The 20,486-nt window shown below is 38.6% G+C and overlaps 1 protein-coding gene across 1 annotated transcript; it reads right to left on the bottom strand.

Annotated features, from left to right (window-relative positions):
• Positions 1-3,322: 3,322 nt before the first annotated feature.
• DDX59 (DEAD-box helicase 59) lies at positions 3,323-15,653 on the bottom strand. Its single transcript, XM_026700449.2, has 8 exons — positions 15,273-15,653; positions 12,344-13,164; positions 11,611-11,778; positions 9,867-9,956; positions 8,890-9,141; positions 7,738-7,890; positions 7,003-7,131; positions 3,323-5,490 (listed from the first exon to the last, which is right to left on the bottom strand). Exons 2-8 carry the CDS (start codon positions 13,151-13,153, stop codon positions 5,221-5,223), a joined length of 1,872 nt encoding a protein of 623 aa, XP_026556234.1. The 5' UTR covers positions 13,154-13,164; positions 15,273-15,653; the 3' UTR covers positions 3,323-5,220.
• Positions 15,654-20,486: the final 4,833 nt, after the last annotated feature.

Here is a 20,486-nt window from a genome sequence, read left to right as displayed (position 1 = left end):
GCTATTGGTTGAGTTGGGTGGATGACATCACACGCGGCTCCGAAAGAGGGGAAGACTTGACATAGTCAAAGAATCTCCGCTAGGGCGCTATAAGCGATATACCTCCGGTTCTGAAGCGATCTCTCTTCCCAATTTCAAGGGAACCGGATGAAAAATTAGAGGATGGATCAGGGTGGCGTTTTTATTCTTTTAACCTCTATCGGTAAAACTCAATAAAATTTCTGCTTATGCCCGAAATCTTCTGTAATAAAAATCACTGGTTTTGATAAGATGATGACTCTGCAACTGCGAAAGGGACATCCCAAACTTTATTTTAAATGTTTGGAGGTCTAGAATAACTAGCATATGGTCGAAGAGAAACGTATTAATTTCTATAAATATCTGTAGGAATAGTTATGTGTGTTAACAGATTAATAATAAATAATAAATTATTTGATGTACTTAAAGAGTCCATTGAAAGATAACATAAAATGTATTCCTAGAATATTTAGACTTCCTTAAATTGGTATGTGTGTCTGTGTGTGTGTATGTTTAAATTTCATTTCCTGATATGTTGGTTAAGTTATACAAGCTGATACCTAATTTCAGCTATAATTGGCTTCAATTGGCCTTGTGATTGTATACCAGAGGCTAATAATTAGATAACAGGGTGGTGTCACCATTCAGGCACTCCTATCTAGTGCCCAATTTTTAACAAGTCAACTGAGCCTTTCCATTTTTTTATAACATGCATCTTTCACTCCTCCAAATGTGCTTGAAAGACAAATGTCCATTCTATCTATGCAGATGATACAACAAGACTTTCAAGAATGCTGTGGTCTTTAAAATGCACTGATGGCCCTACCAGTGTTGCAAAGAAATTAGCTGAAACTCAGATATTAAAAAATTAAAATTAAAAACATGTTAAAATGTGTTGGTTCATAAAAATAAAATAAGTCATCTATATATTAATTCTGGGACATTGATCCAATTAAGGACAATATTTCTTAATTGGTGGAAGTCTACTTGTCTTCCTGCATACAGGTGAAACTCGAAAAATTAGAATATCGTGCAAAAGTTAATTTATTTCAGTAATGCAACTTAAAAGGTGAAACTAATATATGAGATAGACTCATTATATGCAAAGCAAGATAGTTCAAGCCATGATTTGTCATAATTGAGATGATTATGGCTTACAGCTCATGAAAACCCAAATCCACAATCTCACAAAATTAGAATATTACATGCAATCAATAAAACAATATCGGACCTCTGAAAAGTATAAGCAGTACTTGGTTTGGGCCCCTTTTGCAGCAATTACTGCCTCAATGTGACCTGGCATGGAAGCTATCAGCCTGCGGCACTGCTGAGGTGTTAGGGAAGACTAGGATGCTTCAATAGCGACCTTCAGCTCTTCTGCATTGTTCGGTGTCATGTCTCTCATCTTTCTCTTGGCAATGCCCCATAGAGTCTCTATGGGGTTCAGGTCAGGCAAGTTTACTGGCCAATCAAGCACAGTAATCCCATGGTCATTGAACCAGGTTTTGGTGTTTTTGGCAGTGTGGGCAGATGCCAAGTCCTGCTGGAAAATGAAGTCAGCATCTCCATAAAGCTTGTCTGTGGAAGGAAGCATGAAGTGCTCCAAAATCTCCTGGTAGACGGCTGCATTGACCCTGGACTTAATGAAGCACAGTGGACCAACACCAGCAGATGACATGGCTCCCCAAATCAACACAGACTGTGGAAAACTTCACACTGGACTTCAAGCATCTTGCAGTGTGTGGCTCTCCATTCTTCCTCCAGACTCTGGGTCCTTGGTTTCAAAGTGAGATGCAAAAGTTGCTCTCATCAGAAAAGAGGACTTTGGACCACTGAGCAACAGACCAGTTCTGGGTTTTTTTTAGCCCAGATAAGACACTTTTGACGTTGTTTGTTGTTCAGGAGCGGCTCGACAAGAGGAATACATTTGAAGTTCATGTCCAGGATCCGTTTGTGTGTGGTGGCTCTTGATGCACTGACTCTGGCCTCAGTCCACTCATTGTGAAAATCCCAAACACTTTTGAATGGCCTTTTCCTGACAATCCTCTCCAGGCTGCAGTCATCTTTGCTGCTTGTGCAACCTTTTCTTCCACGCTTTTCCCTTCCACATAACTTTCTTTAATGTGCTTTGATACAGCACTTTGGGAACATCCAACTTCTTTTGCAATTACCTTTTGAGGCTTTCCCTTCTTATGGAGGTTGTCAATTATGGTTTTCTGCACAACTGTCAGGTCAGCAGTCTTGCCATGATTGTGATTCCTACTGAACCAGACTGAGAGACCATTTAAAGGCTCAGGAACCCTTTGCAGGTGTTATGGCTTAATTAGCTGATTAGAGTGGGACACTTTGAGCCTAGAGTACTGAACCTTGTCACAATATTCTAATTTTCTGAAATTGTGGATTTGGGATTTTCATGAGCTGTAAGCCATAATCATCTCAATTATGACACATCACGGCTTGAACTATCTTGCTTTGCATGTAATGGGTCTATCTCATATATTAGTTTCACCTTTTAAGTTGCATTACTGAAATAAATGAACTTTTGCACGATATTCTAATTTTTCAAGTTTCACCTGTAAGCTCTTCAGATGGCAGCTAGGCACAATATGATCAGTATCTGCCACATTGAGGGGGGAAATATTCTGCCCATTTAAAGAGAGAGTCATGGCAGATACCATGTAAGTTGTGAAACCTATTCAAAGTTTTCCAGCAGTGGTGGGTAGCATCAAAATCTGCTAATGTTTTTGCATAGAATCAAAATCCAGTTTTCTTTCCACTGGGATTTTGCACCAATTAGTATTGTGCAACTGCTGTGCAGGTATCAGTGGAGGGATCCTGGATTTAAGCCTCCCAATTCATAAGTATGGCATATCAGAGTTCACCGGGTTTTAAAATAGTTTGTAATTTAATATATAACTTCTTGAATTTCTCAGACCCTACAAACTTAACCACAATCTCCACATACTATTATATTCTTTCTGTACAACTTTACTGCTACCCATGTTTCATGCTATATGCTAAATAAACAAATAAATAAATCTAAGAGCAGCCTTTCAAATCCCTGTCTCTAAAGCTATTTTATAACTAAATCAAAGTAGAGCCTTGAATATAGCTAGCCATAGTCAATTATTGGGCTCAGGCTGTATTTCTAGTCTGTAATAAAAATTGAGAGGACAAATTAAAAAGTCATGGTCTAAACTATTTTTTCAGATTTGTCAGTTTCCTTTTTTCCCATTAAAACTTTAAGTTTTATAAAACTAGGACAATACAAATTTATTAAACAAAATCTAAATAAAGAGTTAGATCACAGTAGAATAAAAATAACTTTATTTGAATAATTTCATTAAAAAGGAAAGCAAAATAGAAAGCCATTTTTCTTCTACAAATAAAAGATGTTTATGACAATTAAAAACTCATACAGCTTTATAACATGGGTTTTATAGAGAGTTCATTTCAGTTGATGGTTGGTAGGTAGGCAGATATTATCTCTTGAGAAGTCTACAATGCTTGAAAGGTGAAATGAAAGAGAAGGATGAATAGCAACAAAGTGGACTCAATTACAGCACCAGTAGAAGACCTGAAGGACATGCTGGAAGTAGTCTCTGTGTTCGGTAAGAGTTGCACCAATTTGACTGCACAATCCAATCAGTGTATTTCAAGTTCAAGATCTGTATTCTTTGCCTTTTGAAATCCACTCTACCTCCACTGCAATCAACAATATTCATTTTAAGCTGTTTCCTACTGAGGTAAACTGTTGGGTCAGTCTTATCTAGCTTTCCCCAACTCGATTCCCTTCCATAGGCCTATGGAAGCATATACTTATTTGTAATAAATAAACTATGTGCAGAGATGTAATCCCAAGAATTCCTAGCCAACATGAATACTGCCAAGAATCTGAGGAATCAACATCCACCTAACTTGAAAGTATCCAGACTGGGAATGTCTGAGTGTAGCTCAATATTCCCTACTGGCTGGATGTTGCCTTGCAAAGATTTGGTAAGTTAGAAATCTCTTCCTGATCTGCCTCCATTAATTAACGATGGCCAAAACTAAAACTCTTATGTGTTAAATATGTATGCTGGTACAGTTCTTCTGTACATATGTTCATTCAGTCAGGTAGCCAATCTTTGCATGTTTTAATTTCAAAACATGAAACGCAGTGGGTACAATTACTCATTCTAGAGATTTCTCATTAAAAAATTGAATAGGTAACTAACCCAGATGTTAATGGGAGAGAAAGAATAGCTCGCTCAGAATCACGATCTTTCTACCCCTTTTCAAATTTGGAGGCCCTTCCTGTCCAGGCAAGAAATCTAAAACATGTGAATTTAATTTATTTGCCCAATTAACTGTCAGTCTGAACTGGGATTGCAAATAATTACTTGTAAGAAAAAAAAAGATTAATCTCCCCTGTCCTATAATTGGCTTGCCCCTTAATCCTTACTAACGGATATAACTGAATAAATAACTTTCTGAAGTATTTGACCAGTTTGTTGTCTCAACATCTTTTGAATTTGAATTTAAATGTACATTTTAAGTAAGTTTAAGACTCTCAGATCCTTTATTTTAACTCATACTTCAGTTACTCTCTATGCTTCTTACAGTCTTTTGCTTTTCCAAATTCTAACCGCCCATTTTAAGAAATACATTCAGAACCAACTGCTTATTTTGCACAAAGCATTTCAGTTCATCAGATACATCTTAAATTAGATCATGACTGTTTAAATACTACCTTTATCCTCAGATTTGGCAGGATTAGTTGCTACTAAATGTATATATGAATCCTGTAATATTTGGTAACAGTGAATGAGATTTCCTGATTCCCTGTTTTTCTACATATATTGCACTAAACCCAGCCATTGAAAATACATATGTATTTTGCCATTTAACCTGAGGTCTAAGCCCTTAATGAAATACTATATAAAATGACCAAGGATAAGTCATTATCTCCAGTTAACAAAATTAATCTCTTGCTGAAATAGCACTCTTGATACCTCATAATTATGGAGATGTATAAACTACCATCTCCCACCAAAATTATCGGTCTAATTGAAAAAGAAAAATACCTTGCTTAGCTCTGTCATTTTGAATTAATAGGGCTATAAACTTACGTTTTTATTGAAGCACATCCATAAAAATGGATTAAAATTTTGCATATCAAACAAGTTAACATAAACAAATTATATTGTTAAATATAGCTTGTTACTTTTGAGATATACCGGTGCTTTTATCATGTTTTTTAATAATGTCCATAAGATTATCCCCAGTTACAAGATCATTCGGATGTTCTTTGCTCCTCAGCTGTTCTTTCCGCTTTTGGTCATGCAAATATGCTGAATTTAATAACTGAGGTGGGAGAATGGTGCCAGTTGGTTTAACTCGCTTTACCACATCCCAGAAAAGTCTCTTGCTGTTATTATTAATAAATGTAATTGCAGTTCCAGTATGACCCAGTCGACCTGCTCTTCCAACCTAAAAAAGGAAAAAGCAATGGTACTTAAAATCAATGACAAATGCTACAGGTAAACTATACAGATAGACCCTGACTTGCAGCCACAATTCTAATTAGAATTTCCATCATTAAGCAAGTCATCACACCACTGAACCTGAACATTAACAACAACCAATTCTATCATAAAAATTCAAGAAAATCACTGCAGTCCTTTACTAAATCATTCAGTTGTTACATGAATTAATTGTTAAATGAATTGACTTTGAAATAATAGAAAATTCTTGTAGCTTGGGTTTAAGATTTTGGCAGTGGTTTGCTCTCCAAGCTAGTTTCAATTTATTTTCTGAACGTTTCATTACCAGACTAGGTAACACCATCAGCAGGATGTTCTTCATCAATTACTTGACTGTTAATTAAATCTGGCTTCCACAAATGACTTTGCTTGTTGGGAGCTAAGTGAGGTTGCAAATCGCAATTACAGGGCCACAAGACGCTGCAAACCGTCTTATATGTGTGCCAGTTCCCAAGCATCAGAATTGCAATCATGTGACAGTGGAGGCAGTGTGACAGTGGTAACTTCAAAGGTAGGTCATAAGTCACCTTTTTTTAAGCTGTTGTTATTTCAAACCATCATTAAACAAACAGCCATAAGTCAAGGACTCTCTGTATAATATATAATTATAAATGATTACTAAAGTTTCAGTCATGAACAAAGGAATAATAGCAATAGCACCTAGACTTATATACCACTTTATAGTGCTTTACAGCCCTCTCTAAGCAGTTTACAGAGTCAGCATATTGCCCCCAACAATTTAGGTCCTCACTGCACTCTAACCACTGCACCAGAGGCTCCCTAATATGATACAGTACAATACAATACAATATTTCTTTGGTCAATGACCAATAAAATTTAAAAAACAAAAACAGAGTGTAGCAATTAGATACAATAACATACCAGCAATTAACAAAATAATTCACAGATGTTTATCATCATGTAAGGTAGTTCAGGGTTTTTTTTTATTTTTGGCCAGGATATGTGGAATAATTGACACAATGTTGCTCAGTGCATTTTAGTAAGGAAGTTATTTAAATGAATGTAACCAAAAGCCACTGGACTTCCTTAGTTTTTTTCTTGAAAACATTTCACTTCTTGGATGAGATGCAAAACATTTTCAAGAAACAAACTGAGTCCTAAAACTTGCCTTTTGAAAAGCACCTTTGGGATCACTGACCTGGATGATTGAGAATCTCCATAGACATTGAAATGAATGCTAGTTCTTTTACCTGATTCTTCAAAATGTGCTTGGAAAACTACAATTCATTGTTTATAGCTATACCATGATACAGAACATAGCTCTTTAGGCACTCTTTAAAATGTGTAATGTACTCAAGTGAACTTCTAATTTTAAAAGTCTTTCCTCTGCAGTCAAATTTGTATCATCAAGCACTTTATAAGACTTTTGAGCAATGACACTTTTTTGTTAAAAGATTCAATATTACACTACGCCTTTTAAATCAGAAAGTGTATTTACCTGGTGCACATATTCATCCATGCTAGATGGCATGTCAAAATTCACCACCAGCTTAATATTGACAAGATCAAGTCCACGCCCAAGGACTCCAGTGCTTACTACAACTTCATACTTCCCTTGCAATAATCCCTAGCACAAGGGAAATATAATCATTATTTTCATCGATAGAAATATACCTTTCAAAATTACAAAGGCATCAGCAAAAATTCTGAATACATTTCAAAGGAAACAAAAACAATAGCTGAACAATACGGAAAAACAAGGAACTATTTAATTTAATAAAAGCTGAAAGCATTTCCCGTGAGGCATTTCCTATGAAGTTAAATTCCCAAACCTGATTCCCTTTAACCAACATGATAAATCTTCAGATATATTTTATGTTATGAAAAATAACATTTATGTAAAACTCACTACGAGGTCAATTTCAAACACTCTACCTTGTAGCTGTATACTATGACTAGAGGAACAGTTCTCGAATATTTTAGTCTTAAGATCCCTCTACATTCTTAAAAATGACTGAAGACCCCAAGAGCTTTGGTTTGTATGGGTTGTAACTACTACATTGATATTTACTGTATTACAAATTAAAACAGAAATTTTGAAATATTTGACTTTGAGGACCCCTTACAATGTCTTAGGGAACCTCTGAGACCCTCAAATTGTACTTTGGGAACTCCTAGTTTAGAGTTCGTTAAGCCACTTTAAAGACATTTATAAACCCAGATGTTTACTAACCTGTAATATTGCAGTTCTTTCTGACTGTGATTTCTCAGCATGCATCGATGTTGTCTGTAAACCAGTGATTTTATGAACAGCATTACTCAGAAGATCAGCACCCAACTTACATTCCACAAATACCAGTACTGGAGGCTTAAAGAGTTTCTTATCCTAAAAAAGAAATGTGGGTGAGGTGGGGGTTGGGGGAGGACAAGGAGATGACAGTGAGTATATAAGGTGAAAACTGGAAGTTAAATATGTACTGAAAAAAAGGAAATGGAACAGTATGAGATTTAGCAGTAGTAAATAAAGCAAACAAATTATTCAACTCTTTTCCAATATTACTAAGCCTGAAGTAATAATGCTTCAAATACTTTTCAAATAGTAAAAAGAATGTAAATATCAGCCATTATTTTCTATTACTATAGTTTTTAAAAATGCTTTTAACAGCATGAGGATTTAGGTGATCTGACCTAATTGAGAGCTGTTTAAATTCTCACAGCCCAAAAGTTATGTGTTTTGGTTTCTTATCAAGGAAACAAGTCACAATATGAATTATTTTAACAGAGATTTAACCTGGAAATAAGGAGAAACTTTCTGACAGTGAGATTAACCAATGGAACAGCTTGCCTTCAGAAGTTGTAGGAGCGTCATCACTTGAGACTTTCAAGAAGAGATTGGATTGCCATTTGTTAGAAATGCTGTAGGGTCTCCCACTTGGGTGGAGAGTTGGACTAGATGACCTGTAAGGTCCCTTCCAACTCTGATTATCTGCTATCTGTTACTATGGACAGTATAGCATGGCGTGGTTTCTATTCAAACATAGCTAAAATGCCTTGGAGTATGACCATAATTCTTTGAATATTAGTTGTTGCTTAATTTAAATAGCTTCCACCATCACAGGTTCAGACACACACACACATATACATACACACATTATACACACACACACACACATATGCAGTAGTAATATGCAAGTCTAAATAACCAATAAGATTGATACTATCATTTCAGCAGACAAGTAGCTTGAGAGAGGAATAGATTTATGGTTTTAATGGCTACATTTCCAGGAACAGAATTGATTATAGCAATGGTTCAAACTCTTTTTCTCCCAATTATCTATAGTTGATGAAAAGAAACAAAGACTTGTTTTTCCATGAGGATACTAACATTTAATATTTCAAAAAGCTTTTTCTTTTTGGAAGGCTCTTCTACCCACAAAATAATCTGGCGAATATTGGAACACGGCAGATTCTTTTCTCCAACTGTTATTTTCACTGGATTCTGCAGAAGTCGGCTTGCCAGCTCTTCGATGCTTAAAGGCATTGTGGCTGATACCAAGATGGACTGATGATCATTGGGAATATTTTCCAAGATTTCTAACACTTGCTGCTGGAAGCCCATCTTTAGCATGGTATCAACCTATTTTAAACAAAGAAATGGATTAACTAGTGTTTGTTTTCTTCCTGTTGAAGATGAGTGAAAACATTATTTTACATTCTTTTGCAACATTTATCTGGGCTTTCAGATCAGCACTTCCCAAACTTAAATACTTCAGTATTGCAAGAAGTTCATCTCCCAGCAATATCATGCTAGCTAACTAATGGTTGTAGTGGAAAATATATATTACAGTAATGCTTATTTGAGTAACAAAAAACAAATGTACTTCCTGGCTAGGAAGTACATATTCCCAGTATCTTGAATTATGTCTCTTTTCTGCCCACTGTTTCTGTCAACATTAATTATGTTGAACAGTCCAGCATGATGGGACATTGTTTGAAATTTGGTCTATTTCAATGACCAACAAAGTAGATGAAAGTAACCCTTTTATGCAATCAGCTGTCTCTTTGCCAAGAAGATCTTCAGTTGTAATTTATAACTGCTGGAACATATGTTAAAAAGTAGACAGATGAAAAGGTCTTGAGATACTATGAAATTACATGTCAAGCGAAGTTAACCCAAATATGCTAAAAATTTAATCATGCATAAACTACAGTGTTAAACTGCAATATTTTGCCCACCATGGTCTACAGTGCTTAGTTACAATGCAGAAAAAAGAGTCATTTAACCTCCCTCCTCAAAATAGAAGTCATTACAGTAGTGACTATCCACACACATATATTTTTTGAAAAATAATACACACTTACTTCATCAACAACAGCAATTTTAATATTATGAAGTTGAATAGAGGATTGCTTTAGAATTTCTCGGAGCCTTCCAGGTGTTGCTATGATTACCTAAAATAAAGACAGGAAATACAAATAATAGAAAATAAATTCATTGTTATTACGAATTCCAACAAATGTATTAAATCAAGTATCCAAGGTGAGAAAATGTTTAAATTTGAAAAACAGGGTTTTTCACAGCACATAAAACATGCAATTATTTAGATTTGCTTGGACACGGATGTACTGGTTCTGAGGACGTAGTTGAGACATGGACTGATGGGATTATCTGGGGAAAATTTGATTCTATTAGTCATGAAAAAAGGACAGATTCCTTGGACCTCTTTGCCCACCAGTATTTGAGATCTATGCCCTTCTTTGGCTGGAATGTGGCTGCATCCAAAAGTGAATACTTTAAGAGAAAGAGTGATGCTGCCTGCATTGAAGGAAGTTGAAGAAATCATTTGGGGACCAAACTGTGCTGGATAACTTCTCGCCTATCTTTATTTTCATTTTAAGGGATGGTTGTTAAGAAGGGTGTTATGCTGCAGGTAAAAGGGCCTAACATTGATCACATTTGTTATTGACCTATGGGAAACTTAGGTGGAAATGGTACATCAATCCTGGTTCTCCTTAATCTCCCAGGAGCCTTCAATACCATTGATCAGCTTATCTTTATGGACAAGGTCAGGGGGCTGGAAATGGAGAAGAGATCTAATCCAAGACTCTTGCTTTATGGGGTAGCTGGTATTATGTGTGGACCTATCAATGTGCTGGATCAGCTGAAGCTTCTGAGTGAGCACTAAGGGCAGACCCATGTAGAACACACACTGCAGTAATCCAATCACTAGGACAGTGATGGCTAACCTTTTGTCGGTGTGCCGAAATAATGCAGTGCGTGTGTGACCTCCCCCGCCCCCTGCGCATGTGATCCCCCTGCACGCACTGCACCTCTGCGCATGCGCGCGTGACCCCATGTCCCAACCCCCTGCGCATGCGCGCACGTCTCCCACATGAGCCCCACCCCTCATGCATGCACGGCAGATACCCGACAATCAGCTGGCGGGAGGTGCACACGCATGCGCAGTGGATCTGTTCTGAGGGACAGCTCACATGCCAGCAGAAATGGCTCTGCGTGCCACTTCTGGCATGCGTGCCATAGGTTCGCTATTACGGCACTAGGAGATTAAAATATGAGTAATTTTGAAGAAAACCTCCAGATATAGGAATGGATACAATCCATGTACAATATGGAGCTGTGAAAGGCCCTTCAAACCACAGCTGTTACTTAATTCTTTGAGCAAGAACTGAGACCTACAAGAAACTGCATTACTGTCAGCAATGTTAGAGGGTAAATATCACAAAATTCTCTATGCTAAAAGGCTTTGTCTTTGTAAAGATGAAAACAATGGAACATGGACTACCTCTTGCTTTACTGCAACTTTTATAATATCACAGTACTGTATTTTGTTTTACAAAGTTTGGATATTTTACTCATAACAAAGTTTTAATTAATTTGCTGAGTTGAATGAATGAACGAAGAAGAAAAAAAAGTTTTCTTTTTCTTTTATGGTCCAGTTTTGAAAATAATTATCTGCCATTCTGAAATTTGCCAATAAAATAGAGACACCATTTCAATCAAGTTCTCTGACTTTTATGCCATTCCAAACATAAACTGCATCAAATGTTCATTCAAACCTTAAGGATATAACGTAATGTTATTTACCTTAACATTTTGCTTCAGGCGGTGAAGCTGGGGCGGTAAAGGCAATCCTCCAACCAGAAGAACAGTTCTCATATTCGGCAGACCAATCATAAGCTCTTTAGCTTGCTTCTCTATCTGTATAGCTAATTCTCTTGTTGGTGTCAGAATAAGAGCAGACAAAGTGTCAGTCTTAAAAAGCACAAAAAACAAATAATAGGTTAGTGATTTTTCCTTTGATTAAACTTTTCAGAAAAATAAAATGTGAGAGGGTTAATTTATATCAAACCAACAACACCATCACTACATACGTAGTTAATCTAGTGACGTCAGTAGTTATGCCATGTATAACATATTACGGTGGTACACACCAATATTCTGTCTTAAGTGCAGAAATGAGAGCAAGTGGAAGGAAAGGAGTCATTTGAACATGGGAAGGAAGATTTGCTCATGCTTTCACTACAATTATACTTTTTTTAAAAAAAAAATCCAGTTTTCACAAGCATTAATATTTCAACTGCCCAGGTATAAATTTCTTCCACAGAATACGTTCAGGCGAGCATCATAAATTTAATCACACATTTTAAGTGAGATGACAGGAAGACAAAACCTATTTTTTTTTAAAAAAAGTTTACATGTATAGTTTCTCTGGCAAACAACACAGTTTGAGATCTTATGCAGAATTTTTCAAACGCTTTGGAATGCTCTGAACAAATCTTCCCAATAAACATGAATTCTCTCAATGAACAAAGGTTACCTCTTCTGAAGCTTTAATTATAACAGGAAGCAGGAAAGCTGCAGTTTTCCCTGAGCCAGTGTCAGCAGTTGCTACAATATCCCTGCCCTGTAACCCAACTGGAATCATCTGCATCTGGATAGGGGTTGGGACTTCATAGCCTGCTTTTTTTAAATTGCTGCTGAGAACTTCTGGGAAGCCACAATGTTCAAACTCAACAATGGGTCTTGCAACTCCTTGCCCTTCAACAGCTATGCCCAGCTGCTGTTTTAAACTTTCGATCTGTTCATCCTCAAGACTTAACAGGAATTCATTCTCTTCATACACATAAGCAGCATCAGGGAAGGTGGGCTGAGAGATGGCTTGTTCACTCTTAGTAGGCTTTAAGCTTTCCTTCTCCCCTTGGAGTTGTAGAAGGTGCTTGGCTTTACATTCCAAACTACATACATCTTCATCAGTCTTGTCACAGATGTACTCCCCATACCGACCACAGACCACACATAGAGGTTCCCCAGACTGTGGCCAGCGTTGAGTTTTACTAAAAGATTTTATGGGTTCTTCTGTATCACAAGAGTCCTCATTGTTTTCTGACACTGATTCAGTAAGGGCCAGAGTTGAATCTAAAAATATCTGTGGCACACTATGTCCTTCTACTGATTTCAATGAATCAGTCTCAACAGTTGCTGCATTTATGATGTCAGACCCCAAATCTCTGAGTTCTGTAGGCTTTTCAGATGCAGATTCATTATGGGAAGACTTGGGGTTTTTTGGGACACAACACTCCTCATGAGCAGCATTTCTCTTGACTTTGAGAGATCTGGGAACAAACATTCTTCAAGAACCTATCATGAAAATATACAATCATTAGAATTGGCAATGTTCTGACAAATTAATATTATTATATGATTCAGCAAGGGCAACAGGAAACTCAAAGAATAGATTATTCTCTATTTGTACAGGAGCAAGTTTATTTGAATTGGAATCATATAAGCTGTGGTTAGAGTCTATTAATTTTATCATGTGAGAGAGTTATTTAAACTGGAATTCATGGATCATTTTACAGCATTTAAATAACATTTAGAAAAGTAGCATAGTGGTGAGTTAATCTTGCAAGTAAAACCCATTACCTTCTAAGAGATGGGTTTTTTTTAACCAAATCCATCCATAAATATTTTTCTGATAATGGAAACAATGAACATAGTGTTGGATTGGTTTTCTTTCTTTCTTTCTTTCTTTCTTTCTTTTTTTCTTTGTTTGTTTGTTATGGAGCTATGAAGGGCTGCAAAGGCTCCAGTTTCAACGGAGGAATAAAATATAACTCTGGGAATTTTGCTGCAATAGTTACTTAACTATCAGAGGCTGAGGAAAGAACATTGTGCCATTAAATATAAGGCATCCTCCATTGCTTTCTGGACAATGCTCATAATTCAGTATTAGTTTAAATGACTGAGGCAAACATTTATTTCTAAATTAATAGACTGTCTCACAGTCTAAAATTAACAATTTGTTTCTTAAAGCAACTCAGTACTATACCAAATCAGTATATATTGTTCTTCAAATACAAAGCACCCATTGCTTGGCAGCAATACAGTCATAACCCAAGGTCATTTTGATTGAAAATAAAATAATATTTATATCAGTGGCTAGTAAAACTGAGGCCCCACTCATTTGTTTCCAGCTCCAAGTCTCACTCTGGTATTTCCTCCGCTCCTCATACTACATGCATTAAAAAGTTGTCCTGAATTATAAATTATCTTAATGTCAGTTCATTCCCACTGAGCCTCTGAAATAAGATTTACAAGTTGAGTGACTAAATCAGCACATTCTCATGTTAACCCAAATGTTCTCTTTTGCTTCACTGGCTGTTTCTTTCTCTGAAATTAAAAGAAAATCCCAAATGTTCACACAGGCTTTCTTTATTATGTGACCTCTCAAACTGACACAGAATAAATGAACAGTGATCTTTGTTAAAACTACATATTGCTGATCCCATGTTTTCAGATGGAGAGAAGATAGGAATGGTTGTCTGCACCTTTAACTTTCTCCTTTACTAATGTTATTTGATAAGTTGTTTTTAAACAGATTGTGTGTAGCAGTTAATATCCCGCTTACAATTTCCATAAAAATGGTTCCAAGAAAAATGAGGAAATAACTAGCATTAAAATCATAAAGACCAACAACTTCTAAATTAGACTCACTACTTTGTCAATTAATCAACTTTACATTTATTACAGGTATCGTGAGTTTTGATTTACAGCATTTATAAAATAACACTGCTGAGGAAAAAAGACAAAGGGCTGTCTTATGTAATATATGCTGTTCTGAATGAAAATAAGGTAGGCCTTATTTTCATTCTTATTTTAATCCGTTCTTTATCAGAGCCAGGTTTGTGGACCAACAGGGTTAAACCTAAATGGAAAATGAAATTAAATGTGCTGAAAAGAAATGTCTTAAATTGAGACGGGGATATTCTAAAAATAAAAAATCAGCTGAAGCCCTGGAGTCATATTCTGTGCACCGCAGGTTAATGTATTAATCAAATATGTAACATGTAAATTAGACAGACAGCCGCCCACAGATCAGGGTCAAAGCAACAAAACTGCAAAGCAGTCATGCCATAAGAGCAGTAGCACTTAGACTTATATACTGCTTCACAGTGCTTTTACAGCCCTCTCCAAGCAGTTTACAGAGTTAGCATATTTATTGATTTGATTTGATTTGTCAAACGCTTACAATATAATAGAAATAATAAACATAAGTATAAATGCATGAAATAGGTACGAGTAATTGGGGACAATAGAACAGGGACGGTGGGCACGATTGTGCACTTATATATTGCTCCCAACAATCTGGGGCCTCATTTTACCAATCTCGGAATCCTAAGCAACTAGGCTAAGAGATTTAGTTTTAATTGAAAAATAACTCTCAACTTTAACAGTTGCCAACTTACTGCAAATCAGCCCATAGACCTGTCATCAAGGTATCTCAAGCGATTCTCCCATCGGATCCGATACTCTCCCTAGCCTAGCACATCTCCGCAGAGATATACAAAGCGACCCAAAAAGGCTAAGCGTCGGTCCAATGTAAAAGGCAGAATGCAAGCAAAGTGGGGGAAGGAAGTTTTTGCAACAGCAGCGAGCGACGCATCCGATTTCCCGTGGAAAGCTTCCTTAACGATCCTACCACAAAGTCCGTCCTCCAGCGTACAGGACACTGAGATCTCTACGCTTCCTCCAACACTTAACTTGCCGTTCTAGCCGCCGAGACGGCGCCTCGGATTCTCCGAGATGGAAAAAAAGGCTGGTGTTTCGCGGCCTTCATTTCCGGTTCCTCTTGGAAACGCGGGCTGCGTCGTGAGCAACCGCCGCGGCGTCGCAGATGACTTCTGCATCAAATGCGAACGCGTTCTTTTTAAGCAGGCAAGGTTTCCTTGGAAGCTCCTGATGTGCAAACCAAAGGCACGTTTTGTCTTCTGCAAAAGCCTGCTAATTCCTTGCTTTTCCGAAGCGGCTGGTGCTTGCATGAGATGGAAAGACCGCTGGAGGGCAGCAGCAGATCAAACGTTACTATGTTGCTGCTCCCTCTAGTGGCCGTTTGACGTTTTGCAACCCAGGCGTAATATTCCTAACAAAGAGGGGGTGGGGGGAGAGGATAAAGCGGTTGTCGCCTTCCATAAGCGTTTCATTTTGATTAATCATAGTACACATCGCTCCACACCACAACGTGACATTTAGCTTCCTGTAGTTCCCTAGGGACGCTCAATGGCTCCTTTGTTCTCCCAAATAACAGAATAACAGAGTTGGATGGGACCTCCACGCCCCTGCCCAAGCCGGCGATGATCCTCTTGTCACTGATGCACGCAAGCAGATTGAACCCCTAGGATAGGTTTGCGTGCAGTTTAATTTGACCCCGCCTATATTCCATGCCCACTGTCACTTCTCAACTGTTTATAGAGCCCCTGCCTCTTTGATGGGGAAAACAGAAGGAGCATCACTCACTAAATAAGGCAAGGCGACAGAGACATATGTGGAAGACAGACTTCAAACAGTGGGAGAAGAAAGAAATACATTTTGAAGATTTTTTTCCCCTTTCTCAAAGAGAAAATACTGCAAAGTATATATTGCAATGGGTCTGAGACAGGCTGATTAATTTGTTTTTAAAATCGATTGGTCTTTCCAGTCAATGGGCTCTACTCAAAGTTTGTCTAAGTCAGAAGTCCCCAAACTTGGCAACTTTAAGACTTGTGGACTGGAGAATTCTAGGAGTTGAACTCCACAAGTCTTAAAGTTGCCAAGTTTGGGGACCCGGGGTCTAAGTTGTGCCACTAAAATCAGTGAGTGAGATCTATGAGATTCAGTCCTGTGGATTTCAGGGAGACAAATCTATTTCAAGGTCTATTCTAAACAGTCAGGACTGCCTTTGACCCCTGACTTTAGAAAGCAAACAGCCAACTGTTAAGCTGCTCAACAGTGCTGAAGCGCTTAGTGGAACTTCTATAACAAGAGGCAACCCACATTCAAAGATCCATGGCTTTCATGCAAAAAATGACAAACAGGCAGCTTTAGTGATTGGTTTGGTAGCTTCCTAGAGACATTTGTGTGGCCTGAGTGTGGGTCACAAAGGTGGAGGAGCAAGTGCCCTTTGATAGGAGGATAAGAGAGATGGGTCATCTCCTTGGGCTTTATGACTTCATCCCTGCAAGCTAAAGTGTCAGTTATTGTCAGTGACCAGTTATCAGAGTGAAGATGCCTTCCTGGAAGTCAGTAGCTCTTCAGAATTGCTCCTGGAAGCTTCCCTCCTTTTGTAGCCAACTCTCAGAGGGGTAAGTGAGAGTGAGTTTGAGTTAGGTTTAAGGAAGGGGTGAGGGTGAGAGGGTTTTAGGGGAAGGATGAGAGAGTGAAAGGGGGAGGGACAGTCTAAGAGGAAGAGTGAGGGTCAGGGGAAGGGGGACAGGAAGGCTAATGGGTATGGGGAATGGGAGGAAGAAAAGGTTAAAAGGTAGGAAATGAGCGGGGGGGGGGGAAGGGAGATGGAGAAGGGGAGGGGACAAAAAGGTGGAGTAGGATGGATAGTAGAGGAGGGGGACAGGACAGGGAGAGAAGGAAGAGGGGGAGGGGATATAGAAGGGAAAGGAGAAGGAGATGAAGTGGAGTGGACCCAATAAGAGAGGGGAGGGAAGAGGGACATGACAAGTAGAGAAGGGAGAGTAGTCATAAATAGATGTGGGGATGTGGGGATGTTAATGCCTTTATGACTTCATCCATGCAAGCTATTATCAGGGGTAAGGGAAAGGGAGGATGGAGAGGAGGAAGAGAGGGTTAGGCAAGAGAGGGAGGGGAATAGGGAAGAGGAAGGGGTGGGGGGACAAAGAAGAGGTAGATTGAGCGCAGAGAAGTAGAAAGGGGAGACAGAGGAGAACAGCAGGTAGGAGCAGGGAGGGGGTTATGCTGTGTTTAAGACTTCATCCATGCAGGTTATTATCAGAGGGAAGGGAGAGGGAGGTTGAGGGAGAGGATGAGGCGAATAGGGATGAGAGGGGGGGAGGAAGGAAGGGCATGGGAATAGGAAGGATGAAAGGGAAGAAGACAAAGTGGGCCAGGGAAAAGCTCAAGGGGAAGGAGGGAGGGGAAGGAAGTGAGATAGGGAGGAAAAAGTTGGGTAGAAATATATGGATGGGAGGGGGGAATTTTAATGTTTCATAACTTCAACCATGCACGTTACCAGAGGAAAGGGGAGTGGGAGGGTGAGGGAAATGAGAAGGAGGGGATAGGTAGGAGGAAAGGGAGGGGAACAAAGAGATTGAGTGGGACAGGGAGGAAATTCATCTCGCCTGCAAATCTTGAGTTTTACAAAACTTTTTAATAATGTGGTTTTTTGAGATTTGTGCCACTTGGACGACATAAGTATTCAGATTCAGGAAGGAAAAAATGAAAATCTGGATACCATAAAGGCCATTCACTTTATTACTGCATAAGACTGAACTGTGGTCTCTTGACCTGTATGCATTGGTGGGATTCAAATAATTTAATCAGTTGTCTGCCCTAATGACCAGCTGGGTGAGCATGGCCATGGTGGGTATGGCCAAGGGGTGTGACAGGCAGCACTTGGCCTCCTGCACTCCCCTGAGACCAAAAATGGGCCACGTGGGGAGGGGCACCGACCCCCACTCCATTTGGGGCCAAGTAGGCCTCCCTGCAGCCCCCTGGGAGCAAAAACGGGCCACGGGAGCCACGCCACACATCCCCGCACCACATTTTGGGCCTAGTGGGCCTCACTGAGACCCAAAACGGGGCACGTGAGGACTCCTGAAAGGGGTGGGGAAAGGAGGGGCCAGCCAGCAATTTAACAACTGATTCGGCCAAAGTGAGAACTGGTTGAATCCCACCACTATCTGGATGATGATGATGATGATGTGTCTTATCGCAACATAGAAACTATCTTACTTGTTTGGTTTGGTGATCACAAGTGTTATATGTATGTTGTATTTTAGTAAACCCTAACAAACAAGAACTTAGTTCTTGGTGATTGCTTGTTTACATAGTGTTCATGGAACGTGCATAATTGGTTTCCTATTGCCATTTTCTAGAATGTTCCAAATTCCCAGTTTTGTCTGTAAGTCTGGGATTTCTTGATGGAAATTTTCATAACCAACAGCAGATCTGATCATGTTTGGCAGCTTGTCGACTAGGTGCCGCCCTCCAACTCTAGATTAATATTCCCTACTTAAATTCTGTTTTCAAATGAGTAGACAACCTATTTAGCGGGTACTGTTTTTGATTGCCTAAATGGAAAAAAGGCTATGAAAGTAGAATTTATTGCTCAATTGTATCTCAAATCAATCTGTCCTGCTCTCAAGTTTCAGTGCTAAGAACTGAACATTCTACTTCCTAGATTTCTCTAAGCCTTTAAAGAACAGTTGCAGAATCTCTGAGAATATCCAGATTCCTCTTCATTTTTTGCATATCATATATATATGATGCCTATATTCAGGCATCCTGAAGCCACACTGTTGGAGTATCCCGGGTTTAGGTTCTGGGGTGATTTCCAGGCCTCCCCAAAATTAATAATTGGCAGGCACCTTTGGAATCTCCATCTCATTCAGTCCTTGAATGTCCCTCAGTTCTCTATATGCTGCAATCTTTGTTCAAGAGCAGTCCAGATAAACCTATACATACATAATTATTATTTGTCTGCTTATGAATTTTAATGTGTAATAATAATGAGGGACTATATAGAGTCTGATGGCTGAATCCTGTGAAGTGACAGAATTATACTAATATACAACTTTCTAGATAGAATTCTTCAACTTAGAGCTGTTTTGTTTTTTTTACAAATCAAATGTTTAAATATAACTTGCTGGTAGGGAAAGCTAGTTATCACCTTATGTGGTTCATGAATGTGGGGAAATAGGCTGGCTGTTGCCTAGGAAACCCACATTTCTTGTAACGAGTCAGTTAAAGGTGCTATTGCACTCTTTATATTTTTTTAACCATGTTTCTATCTTGAGTTGTTGAACAGCGGCAGCTCTAAACCAACTGTACACCTTCCTCCTTCTCTCTAGTTTCTTATCTTTAAGAAGCATATGGTTCTAACTTAATATGAAGAAAGCCAATAGGCAAAGTTTTCTATATACCAGAAAAGAACCATGAACACACTAATTATAGATATAGCAACATTCTAATTTTAAATACTTTCCATATGTTAGACAGTGATGGCTGTATGTTACCGTGTTTCTCATATAATAAGGCCGGGTCTTTTTTTTTTTTTTTTTGAGCCCCGAAAAATGGCTAGGCTGTCTTTTCGAGGTGACTTAATTTCCCCCCCCTTGCATCTTCAGGCGGGTGGGCGGCGACGGCTTGGATGTCGACCTCGGCATTGGTGGGGCACTTCATATCAGGGTCAACGCAGGCAGCACCATATCCGGGTGTGCAACAAAAGTACTTCCTAATGGCAAGTCCCCCACCCCTATTTGCATGTTTTAATATAGACCTTGATTTGGGGAGAGGGGCTTAATTTCATTTCATGGCTATAAAACATGCTGGGACTTCCTATTGGGGGAGGCCGTATTGTTGGAGAAACAGGGTAGGTGTCACATTTATAATGCTTATTTGATGTTCCCTTAACTACAATTGTTCATTCAGTCTTTGGAGAATGTACTTTTCAA

Source organism: Pseudonaja textilis, chromosome 3 (assembly GCF_049901715.1).
Source record: "Pseudonaja textilis isolate UNSWEBS1 chromosome 3, rPseTex1.2, whole genome shotgun sequence".
NCBI classification, from domain to species: domain Eukaryota; kingdom Metazoa; phylum Chordata; class Lepidosauria; order Squamata; family Elapidae; genus Pseudonaja; species Pseudonaja textilis.
Note: the sequence above shows the minus strand (reverse complement) of the source record. Positions and strands in the feature narration are given on the sequence as shown.